This window comes from Brienomyrus brachyistius, chromosome 19 (genome assembly GCF_023856365.1).
Source record: "Brienomyrus brachyistius isolate T26 chromosome 19, BBRACH_0.4, whole genome shotgun sequence".
NCBI lineage: Eukaryota > Metazoa > Chordata > Actinopteri > Osteoglossiformes > Mormyridae > Brienomyrus > Brienomyrus brachyistius.
Window position 1 is genome coordinate 10,706,690 of NC_064551.1, and position 11,105 is coordinate 10,717,794.

At 45.4% G+C, this 11,105-nt stretch overlaps 1 protein-coding gene across 1 annotated transcript; it reads right to left on the bottom strand.

Annotated features, from left to right (window-relative positions):
- Nucleotides 1–1,697: 1,697 nt before the first annotated feature.
- On the bottom strand, nt 1,698–11,105 carry hnrnpub (heterogeneous nuclear ribonucleoprotein Ub). The gene is made up of 14 exons (XM_048985637.1): nt 10,391–11,105; nt 9,302–9,416; nt 7,085–7,158; nt 6,725–6,864; nt 6,529–6,628; nt 6,111–6,223; nt 4,258–4,521; nt 4,045–4,164; nt 3,725–3,853; nt 3,468–3,636; nt 3,099–3,368; nt 2,722–2,957; nt 2,508–2,606; nt 1,698–2,341 (listed from the first exon to the last, which is right to left on the bottom strand). Exons 1-14 carry the CDS (start codon nt 10,890–10,892, stop codon nt 2,291–2,293), a joined length of 2,382 nt encoding a protein of 793 aa, XP_048841594.1. The 5' UTR covers nt 10,893–11,105; the 3' UTR covers nt 1,698–2,290.

Here is an 11,105-nt window from a genome sequence, read left to right on the forward strand (position 1 = left end):
TTAAAGGCCATGTCCTTGCATGCGGCAGCCAATTCTTGGTGTAGCCAGTATGAAAAGTAGTTTTATTCAGTGAGCTGTTAATGTGCACATTGCACGAGTTCTAGTGTAGTGTAGTTTGCCTAATGTTAAGATTAAATCTTAATTTGTTTGCAAGTTAACTCACCATTGATTATCTGCGATTCTCGACAAAACAAGAAGCATTTTCCTTTATTGTTATTAACAAAGGACATAAGACCAAAATTGGCTTTTACTGGTTCAATTAACCGTCCATTCATTTCGTTCATCACTTATCTTGGTCGGGGTTATCGCATAACACACAAGGCAAAAACTGGGCTGTACTCTGGACAGAATACCAGTTGGTTTCTTTAAAAAAAGATGCCTCAGTGATTCACATCGTCTGAATGAAAGCATCGCACAGAGGAACATCCCTTTATAGACTTTAAAGAATGCAGCAGATGTAAGTGTTGATTATGGTAACAGAAGACCCCCTGCTGACAGGTAGGGAGCTGACCAAGTGGTCTTCTGCAGCGATGGTTCCCCAATAGCATATGGTGCAGACATGGCCAGAGTCCCTCCATTCCTATGGTTTATTGCCCTTGAGAAAAAGATTTTCGACTTATTGAGCTGCCACTTGTATGGGGGGAAAAATAGAAAAGTATTTGACGTCCTCATCTTTTTAATTTTTTTCATAGCAAAATACAAAACATATCAAGATATAAAAACAAAACTTGTCTATTTTACAAAAATGGAACATCATCGCAGTGCCGTCTCAATCAGCATCCAAATACTTCTGCATACATCCAGACATTAATACGCAAATTCACCTCAGACCAACTCTTTTAGACAAACAATCAAAAACAAAGGGTCAGTGATTAAAGGGATGTGAGCTCCTGTAGACACATTTTATTTGTGTGCAGGGAGAGCGTGAGATTCAGCTTATATACAGAGAGGTTAAAAGAAAACCGCAAGATGAGTGTCAGTAGAGCTTCCCTATCGTTTTAATCTAATCTTTTAAAAAAAAGCTATTTACAGCGTCTGTAGCAACTTACACGAGTATAATCCTGAAATAAAAAGGTTAATCTTGTAGAGATAAAAATCAGATCAATATTTTGTATCGTAGAATTATATTTTCAACAAGAACATACAAAAGCTGGGGCTTTTATTAAGATGGGAAAAAAAACACAACTAAGTAAAGGTTTCATATCAAACACCTGAAGTAGTGGAGTAATTTTCACAAAATAAGATAAATGTATAGGGGTGACCCCCTTGAAACACGCCCACATCCCTACCAGACGGCTAACCCCTTCCCTTCTCTCCAAGGTAGTCCCAGCATTAGCCTTGCACTCTAGCCTCAAATTTATAAATAATTTACATATATAAAAACCACTATAAGTATTTCTACACTACAACAGTACATCTTAAAACATGGGGGTTATTACAAAAAGACACCCTTGACTGAAAACACTGAATCAACTTCTGTAATCATGATGGGTTCTTTTAAAGGCGCCTTTATTCCCTAAACCCCAGGCCTCCAGGGGGCACTGCAGAAACATAGCATTAGTGTCAGCATCCCTGACTGGAGGGGCTCTCTGTTGGCCTGACCTTGGGTGACAAAGCAGACCGATATGTGGCATTCCGACTCAGTCAAAGGTCGCTTAGCACCTTTGATGTGGATTGTAAAAAATAAGCCATACAAGTTAAAAAAAGCAAAGAACCCGTTTATTGTTAGCCTATTGTTAGCTATTACAGGGTTTATGTCTTTAACCAACAAGTTAAGGGGATAGGGGCGTGGAAAGCTTAACCGTCACAGGTTCACCTATTTGAAACACATTTGATGCTGCAAGACTACCAATACAATTTATTACAATGGCAACATGCTTCTAAAAGGAGCAATAGCTACTCCTGATTTGTAAGCGTTGAAAGTTTACACTAATAAGGACAACCGATACTATGCAAAAAAAAAATTATACTTCAGTAAAAATCACATTGTACAGATAAAATGCAGAACCCTGAAATTCTCTGAAAACATCCCACCCTGAATCAATGCTGAGGTTCCTGGCAAGTTAAAGCAAGGGACTTAAAACAACCAATATACACAAAAAAAAAGAAAAGATGAAACCATGAAGCTGCAAGATCCCCCAGGCACTTCTCCTAAGATGTGGAATGTCTTTGTTAAAAGCTGGGAAACAAAAAATGGGAGAAAAAAAAAACAATAAATGTAGGTGTCCACAGAAAGTGTGTGTGTGTGGAGAGGGTGTCAGTGTGCCACAGTCCATTCTTCTGCTATTGGTCAGTAATATCCTGGATGATACTGCTGGCTCCAGGGCTTCTGGTTCCAGAACTAATGATGGAGAAGGAAAGAGGGATCAGAAAACTGATCAGACCTGTTTCAGCATCATACATGCAATCTGCATGCAGGACTGAAGATCAGACATTAAAGCTGGACAGGTGTGACTCCCACAGAAGGACGAGTGCAAAGACTAACGAGATGTATTATATAAACTCACCCCTTGTTGCCAGCTCTGGTTGAACGCCTGCGCTTTGTTCATACCAAAGTTGCCGTCCTTGAAGCCACGGTTGTTCCCACCTCGGCCCCGGAACTTCGGCTGGGATAGCAGAGTATAAACAGGTTAGTAACCAGCCACAGGCAGCTTACGAATCCATCAGTGGAATCTACAGGTCAGGCGACCGACCCTCCTATAAGATTCTGAGAAGACTCACCTGGTTGAAGTTGCCTCTGTTGTTACCACCTCCGCGTGCCATGTTTCCCCTGCTCATAGAGCCGCCTCTGGGGACCATGTTGCCCCTGTTCATAGCGCCTCCTCTGGGAGCCCCACCACGACTAGGGGGGCCACCGCCTCGGTTGAAGGCTCCGCGGTTAGCAAAGCCCCCTCTGAAAGCAGGTGGTGGCAGGAAACCTCGAGGAGGCCTGACAAATCCACCCCTGAGTCCGGGTACTGTAGAGACAGACGGGCCCTAGTGTCTTATTATCACCAGGTCCCTTCCACCATCTAACCAAAGGCCCACAAAGCATGGAGCCACAAGTGAAGGAGGTACATTGTCTCCAGATTCTGCGTCCGGGCTTTACTCGGCCTTACCTCCCCTGAAGTTGCCTCTGTTCTGGAAGCCTCCCCTGCCCCCCCTCTGGCCTGGTCCACCGCCACGGTTGAATGGATTCTTGGCACCTCGGCCCCGGTTGCCTCCCTTCTTGGAGGAGGGACCCCCCTGGTTAGGCTTCTTCTCAGGGGGCAGGGCGTTCTTGCTCTCCTCCTTGTACTGCTCTAGCAGCTTGGTGGCCTCCTCCTTCTGCAGCTCCACGTAGGTGACTTCCGAGAAACAGTCGCTCTCCTCCGGCAGGGTGAAGATACCTGCAACGTCGGGACGTGTTCAAATTCCACTGCAAACCTTAAAAAAAAAAAAACAGACAGACCAAGCCAAGTCTGCTGTCAAAAAAAAGAAGTTCACACCTTTCATTTTGAGAACGGCGTGTTCTGGGACGTCTTTGCCATCCGACTCGGCTTTCTTCTGTGTCCTCTGCTTGTAGTCCTCATCTGTGGGGCAGACCACCACAGCTTTGCGCTGGAAGCCTGCGAAGAGGCACATTTTCCTCCTCTGGGCTGGAGCCGACACGTTAGTCTGATGAGACAGTGGACACAAATACTTGCACGTTTCCCCCACAACAAGAGATTAATAAAGAAAAAGAGAAATGAAGGTTCCCCCTCACCTGGTCCAGGATGTAGTTCCTTTTCTTGCGAGCTGCAATCTCGATGAACTTGCCCAGGAAGAGAGGAGCGCGCTGGGAGATGGCAGTCAGCTTGGTGGTGTCCTTCATCTGTCGCTTTAAGCTCGAGATCTGCACAGCACACAAACAGCCGCGTTTATTAAATACCAAGCGGGCTGCGACATTTACATAGGCAGGCAGAATGGCCCAGAACTCACACAGAAAAAGCAAACATTTAGGTAGCAAAACCACTGTCATACACTGGCTGAAAAACAGACATATCCATCAGTGAAACAAAGGAGCAGGACATAACAGGAACTAACCATCATCTTCTCCAAGATAGTGTTGGTGCCCAGGACATTGTATTTCCCAGGGTTCTCCTCAATATGCTTCTTGACCCAAGCGGTCTTACCAGCTCCAGGAAGGCCAACCATGACAATCACCTGTAGAGATGGAACACAATGAACACTGGCTGGAGGCAGTCACAGTAATGGCATGTGAGAAAGCCCACCAGCCTACCACGCAAAGCAACGTACCTCACAGTCAGCCTTGTTTTCCGGGCCCTTGGGCCCCCGCACCCTGTCCTCCACGGGGACCTTTTGCAAGAAGGTGAAGCCCTCCAGCGGCGGGAAGAAAGGTGTTTCCCGCTGGCCGAAGTTGAATTCCACAGCGCAGTTGTGACACAGAACGTGGGGGTAGAGGGGACGGCCCTCCAGCTCGTCCTTGCTGACCTTGAAGGCCACGCCCAGGTCCCGGCCGTTCTTGGAGAAGGACAGCTCCACCTCACTCCCCTCGAAGTTCTGCGACACAAAGCTGCATCACCACCTCTGCACGCGGGCACCAGGCAAAAACGCAACTTTGCTTCACTTCACATTCACGAACAGCATTAGAGCACCACATGAGCTCTGCTTAAATGCACATGCTGTGTTCCATTTGAACTGGGAAGTCGGAATTTCAGAGTTTTTGGTCCAAAACTTCAACTGGAACGCCCCCCGAAGTCGGAAGTGCGATTCGGAAAGTTGAGGAAACCTTAAGATGGCTGTGCCCTTCATCAACAGAAGTTAAAGCTGGGGTTATATGCTATTAGAATTTACATCGTATTTGTGACTCATTAAATCTGTCACTCGCATAGTACTGTCCAGCCGCTATCTGTGGGTCAAGGTGTTTGCATGTAGAAAATACTGCGAAAATGTGTTTTCAACTGGTATTGCTAACAAGGGCTAGAACTGGGACCAGTTTCAGAAAGCAGGGTTTCTTGCGTAGTTGGATAATTTGTCAGATTTAAGGTAGTTTGGGCTAAATGTAAGTGAGCAAAGATAAATTACTGGGGTACCTTAAATATGTTAACCAGCTAAACAAGAAATATTGCTGTTTTAAACAGGTCCCCGATATTGCTAAAGGTGCGTTTCCACCGCACCAAACACCCTTTTCCTGCTTTCCCTTTTCCACTGACTTTGGTTGAGTATCAGTACCAAAAGGACCAAACCAGCTGGTGTACTTCGATAGTACTTTGAGGCAGGACTTGAAAAGCTGCCTGTTGATAGGTAACCCTAACCACCCTCTAAATAATACAAATGCTGCCTTGAAAACAGTTGAACAAAAAATTTTTTTTATGATAAACGAAGCTTAAAAAAAATGTGATTCGGTTGTGAGAATGTATACAAGAAAAAGATCCAGATGACATGACAAATTAAAAAGCATCTTATTCAATATACCTGGACAGCAGGCAAATAGTGTGCTATCCTAGGGATGTGATTTTGAAAAATGTTCATGAATTTCACACAAACCTGTGATTTAAACGACAAGGATGAAAATGGTCCTTTCAAGGAATGCATGCAGCACTCATGCAAAAGCAGGGAAGGTTTTTTTAAGGAATAATTAAAATCGCAAATCAAAAATTGTTTTTCCTATGACTGAGTAACAGGGTACTGAGTAAAGTAAAAATACTTTAGTGAAACTTTAACCCCCGAGCTATAGTGTCCGTACAGAATTGAAAGTAAGAAAAAGCCTTATTTTAATATAGCTGACCAGCAATGTTAGAATTGCATTTGCATAACATGCAATGTTGGTAATGATACTGCACGTCACCGTATATTGGCCCTATAATATACAACAGACATTTTTCGAATTCAGTACAAAAATATCCACCAAGTTGTGATATCATGTAGTGTCGGTACCAGTTCTTATGCCAGTGGAAAACCAACACCTTTAAGTACCGTACTATTGGTACTTTCTCAAAGTACCAAAATATAGTTCCTGGTGTGGTGCAAAAATGCCCTAAATGGGTTTCTGGAACGCATTAACTCGGACGTGACGTCATTCCCAGTTCCGACTCCCAAAGTAAACTGAACGCAGCAATAAAATCTCTACGTTAAAACTGTACACCTACAGCAAAGCAACCGATGACGTCATTCTCATCGTAATTCTCTCCGTAATCTTCTGTCACGCAGTTAGCGGTTTTCTTGGCCTTGACGGAGAAGGCATACGAATGCTCTTCCTCCCCTGTAACAGAAAATAAGGTTACTTTAACCTTCTCTGTGGTGAAAATTGTTTCTGTGATCTCTGTGAAACAAATAAAAAAAATCTGGGTGGTGGTGGCGGGGGGTCACAGTTCGGGGTTTGCCAGTGTCTAGTGACCCTGGAACAGTAGTGGTTAAGGGCCTTGCTTTAGACCAGAAATAGGATTTAAACCAGTAATCATCTCATCACAAGTCCTTACCTGCAGAGCCAAACGCAACCTACAAACGAGGATTAGACCAGATGCACAAGCAGGTCGAGCTGCAGACATCGGTAATGCGGACACTCACCCAACAGTAAGCTGCCACTGGCCAAGGACCAGCCCACCTGGACCTCGTGGATCTCAATGCCTTTGCTGGACACGTGTTTCACAGGAATCTTCTCAGTTATCTGTTAAATACCCCAAGAACAGACTAAATGTGAGCCGGAAATGGCCAGTCTGTGACTCTACGGCCATGTTCAGTGAAAACAAGACCGGCCCCTCACCTTCATTTCAAAACAGGCCTTGCCCTTAGCCACTCCGTACGTAGCCCTGCCCCCAGCCCACAGGTACGCGAAACTTTCCATAGTGAGAGAAGAGGCGCTGTATCGGTCCCGAGAGACTTTGAAGTGCAAATCGCTGTTGTCTGTTCAAAACAAAGGCCGTCTACAGCTTCAAATTGGACATCTCAAAATCTCAACACTCATCTGTATTATGGAAAACATGATGAATAAATCACAATCTAAAAAACATCACGCGAATTCAGTGGAATCTGGTGCAATCACAGAATAAACATAAAAAATTTCATGCTGTCTAATCTCAAAAAACATACTTACTCCATGTCTGGGAAAAAAACAAATACTCACAAGTGTCAAGACAGACAGTGGTGTCATCAAACTCCTCATCTTCCTCCTCCAAGGGGGGCTGTGGAGACTTAGCCCTACAAGAGGACACATGGTCAGTAAAATTAACCTCTAAGGGAAAGATTTGGCGGATGTAGGTCTCTAGGGAGCACTTTCCGGACGAGGGGAGCAAAATTTATGCAGGGAAATTCAACACCTCTCCGAGCGGGAGCTCAACACTGAAATGCATCTCAATGGAGTTTAAACCACCACACAGTAAACACTGTGTAAATCTGACACACTCCCGCTTGCAGTCAAAAATAGATCTCAGCTGCCACAAGTATAATAAACTGCCTGAAGTATTAGTACAGCACTCAAAGTCAACAAAAAACACCACAGTGACCATCACAGCATCTAAAAGTAATCTCTAAAGGAAATGATCCTTAATGGAACACAGACCAGACAATGGCTGTCAATACAAAAAAAAAACATGTGTTACGTACTATATGAAAAAACCCTTTGTCAAATAAGCAACTCTGTTGTTCATCACAGCCAAACTAAACTATGTTCTAGACCAATCAGTAATAGGCCTACAGACAGGTTCACACAAGTACATGTGATCCTGTGGATTCTGTTAACCACCGGGAAACTTCGCGGAAGGCAGCAAATCCAACGAACATGCAGAAAGCAACTTCGCATTTGGCAGCGCCACCAATCATCTCTTACCTTAATCATCCAGCACATCTGAGGTAAAATTTTTGAATGGCAGTCTTACGGTTTCTTTTTTTAGCGTACGCTTTAAACCAAAGAAAAAGTTCAGCACGGGTTTGGACAGTCCCCGGAGCAATCGCGGGGTTAACAGCCCTAGCCCTGCCCAAGGGTCCAACAGTAAAAGCACTCTGCCAACCCTGGGATTTGAACTAGTGACCTTCTCGGCACAGACACAGTGTTCTAACCCACCTAGCCATATTGCAAAGTTGAAAAGGGAGCATTGTTACAATTCCATGTGTCGAATTTGAGGAAGCACCATACACAGCGTGTAGTTGGAGTATGGAATAGTCTTCCTGCTAGTGTAGCGCAAGCTAAAACCATGGGTTCCTTTAAATCAGAGCTAGGTGAGATTTTAACGACTCTGAGCTATCAGTTAAGTTCTCCCCAAATGAGCTTGATGGGCCGAATGGCCTCCTCTCGTTTGTAAGTTTCTTATGGTTCCATGGAAGGGCCATTGATGAAATTTTCAACCTAAAATGAATTAGACAAAAAATTTAAATTGAAAGCCTTTTGATAAAGATAAAAGCAAGGTCACTTACACAGAGACCGATTTTTAGGAAAGCCAGCCCAACAAAACATCCTTAATATCTAAAATATTATCTTGACCTCATTTAGAAAATGCATGCGTTCTTGAAAGTCAGTCTGGATCAATCGGGACATTAGCAGGTCCCCAAGCTGCATGAATGACTCCTTCGAGAAGCTAAATGACCCATTTAGCAGCCAGGCTCTATAGAACTAAAGAAGGTGAGACACACACATTTGAAATTAAATACATCACAAAAACAATCCTGTCCAGAATGAAGGGAAAGGAAAGCAGTAAAAGATAGAAACGCAAGCAAAAATAAAAAAAAGTCCATAAAGGGGGAAAAAGGCACATTTATACCAGCATGAACCATCTCATCGATCAAAAGGGAGGATAATCCCGATGACGTCACCCGCACAGTGGTGTGTCCCGCCCCCCAGAATAAGCGCATTCGGGATATGGAGATGAGCACATAGATACTCGATCCGAGGAGCCGACTGCGCATGCGCCCTGACTCCCACACCGCACGCCTTTCACCGTACGGCCACCATCCCCCCAGTTCCGCACAGCTGCTCCCCTCCTTTGTCACTCCGAGAGGGAAACCTCACACCGCGTCCGCTGAATTGCACACCGCAGCGTCTCACTTCCTAAGAGTGCCCCCCCCCCGCCACATCTACAAACGTCCCAATATTGCTCGATGAATATACCATTATATTTAGTAATTACATATATGGTACATAGTGAAAGCAAATGTCTCCTTAGCCAGTTTTCCTCCTGCGTTGTCCTGCATCAAGGATCGCAGACAACACACGGAGGTCATCGTCACTTAATAGATAAGTACAGTAAATGGAGGATGTAAGCATTGGCGTTTAATGCCAATACAATATTTCAAAAAAACGTCGTGTGGCACTTCAGGCATACCGAAGGCCAAACTGTACCATCCTTACCGGCTGTATTTGCTTTCTTCAATAAATTCAAAGTAGCCCCTTCCATGTTCCTCCCGACGTCTCTTAACACCCTTCTTATTCTTCTGTTCAGCATTCTTGTCTTTGTCGGCATCCCCTTTGAAAATAAAACAGTACAGAGTAATGAAGCGTGCCTCCGTGTTGGACCGAATCGTTACGGTTGACCCACACGAAGGTTTGGTCTTTCTTGGACGGACCAAAAGTCAAAGATGCACCCCTGATCTTTGAACAGGAAAATGCGAACTCTGTTCTCATGCCGGTTAAGGTCGGGTTTTTAAGCTCCTTACATTTTGCTTGGCAGCACAAACATGTGCGCTGAGGAAAGATCGCACGCATTTAACACAGAACGAATGAATGAATGCGACGATCCCCACGCTAATAGGCAGCCGAGAAAAAAACAAACATTTTTATCTTCCAAAAACCCTCACGATCGCCATTTGAATGTGTGCATGTGCAAAAGAGTCGGGAAACAAGGCTCAGACAACGTGGATTTTTGCAAGATCTACCCGCGCAACATCGGCTATGGGACGCCGAGCCATTGTCTAGGCGCCATGGGAGAGCAGCTGGCCGGCCAAGGCCGAAAATCCGTTCCGCAATACCGACATAAAACCGAAAGATAAAACGGACCGTATGCAACATCATAAACCACTTATAAAACAGCAGCACGTTAACCGAAAAATAAAAACTACCGACAGATGTTCAACGATCCAATGAATCAGCGGGAGACGCGGGTTGAAACAAAATGTCAGTATCTGTCCTTCCTCAACAATGGAGCCGGATCCGTCCTCCTCTCGTTCCACAGCCTCCAAGTGCATCTTTGTCTGTAAAATCGGCTCAACACGTCAAACGTCTGCAGATGGCCGGGGGGAAAGAGCCTTTGCATCATAACGTTACTGAACTGGAAAACGCTTAAAATCCATATTAAAATATAGCAATCAAGCGATCAGACTATTGCAAAGGACAGATCTCGCCAAAAAGCCTCACAGGTCGCTCAATATCCAATTTCTAGACACGGATCTCACTGCGATACCACACAGCGATTTTACATTCATCCTTAAAATGGAGACTCACCTTCGGCCGGCTGGGACTCGGCAAGACCGTCATCGTCGTCCAGCTTGTCCATGTCCTCGTCGTCCTCCTTGAGCAGGGCATCCTCGTCTTCGTTCAGCTTGTCCATCTCCTCCCCGACGTCCTCATCCTCGTCGCCCATCTCGTCGTCCTGCTGCTCGGCGGCGTCTCCGCAGCCTCCCTCCACGTTGTCATCGGCCTCCGCTTCGCCCCCGTCTCCTTCCTCCTCCAACGCATCGGCCTCCATGCTCTCCCCGGCTACGTCTTCCTCCAACTCCTCGACCATTTCGTCAACGGGAGCTGCGCTGTCGTCGTATCCAGCCTCGGCGCCATTCTCCTCAGTCCCGGGCCCGGGGAAATCGCCCCCGGCTTTGGCCTCCTCGTCGAGCGCGGCCTGCAGCCGGTCCATCAGCTCGGCCTTCAGCCCCTTGTCGGAAAGCTGCCGTTTTTTGAGCTCGTCCTTCAGCTCGTTTACTTTCAGCTTTTTCACATTGATCGAACTCATCGTGCAATTATATTCCTGCCTATGAATCCCAATAAAGAAACTCCGATCTATAAAAAGGCGAGATATAACACACCTTATTAAAAACCAGAAAACAAACCTCGCTTGTGGAAGATAGGATTGAAAGAAAGCAGACAGCCGCCCACGATTCGTACTGCGCCAAACAGCACCCTCCCCCCGTCGCTTCCAGACTGCAACAGGACGCGCGCCGCTTTC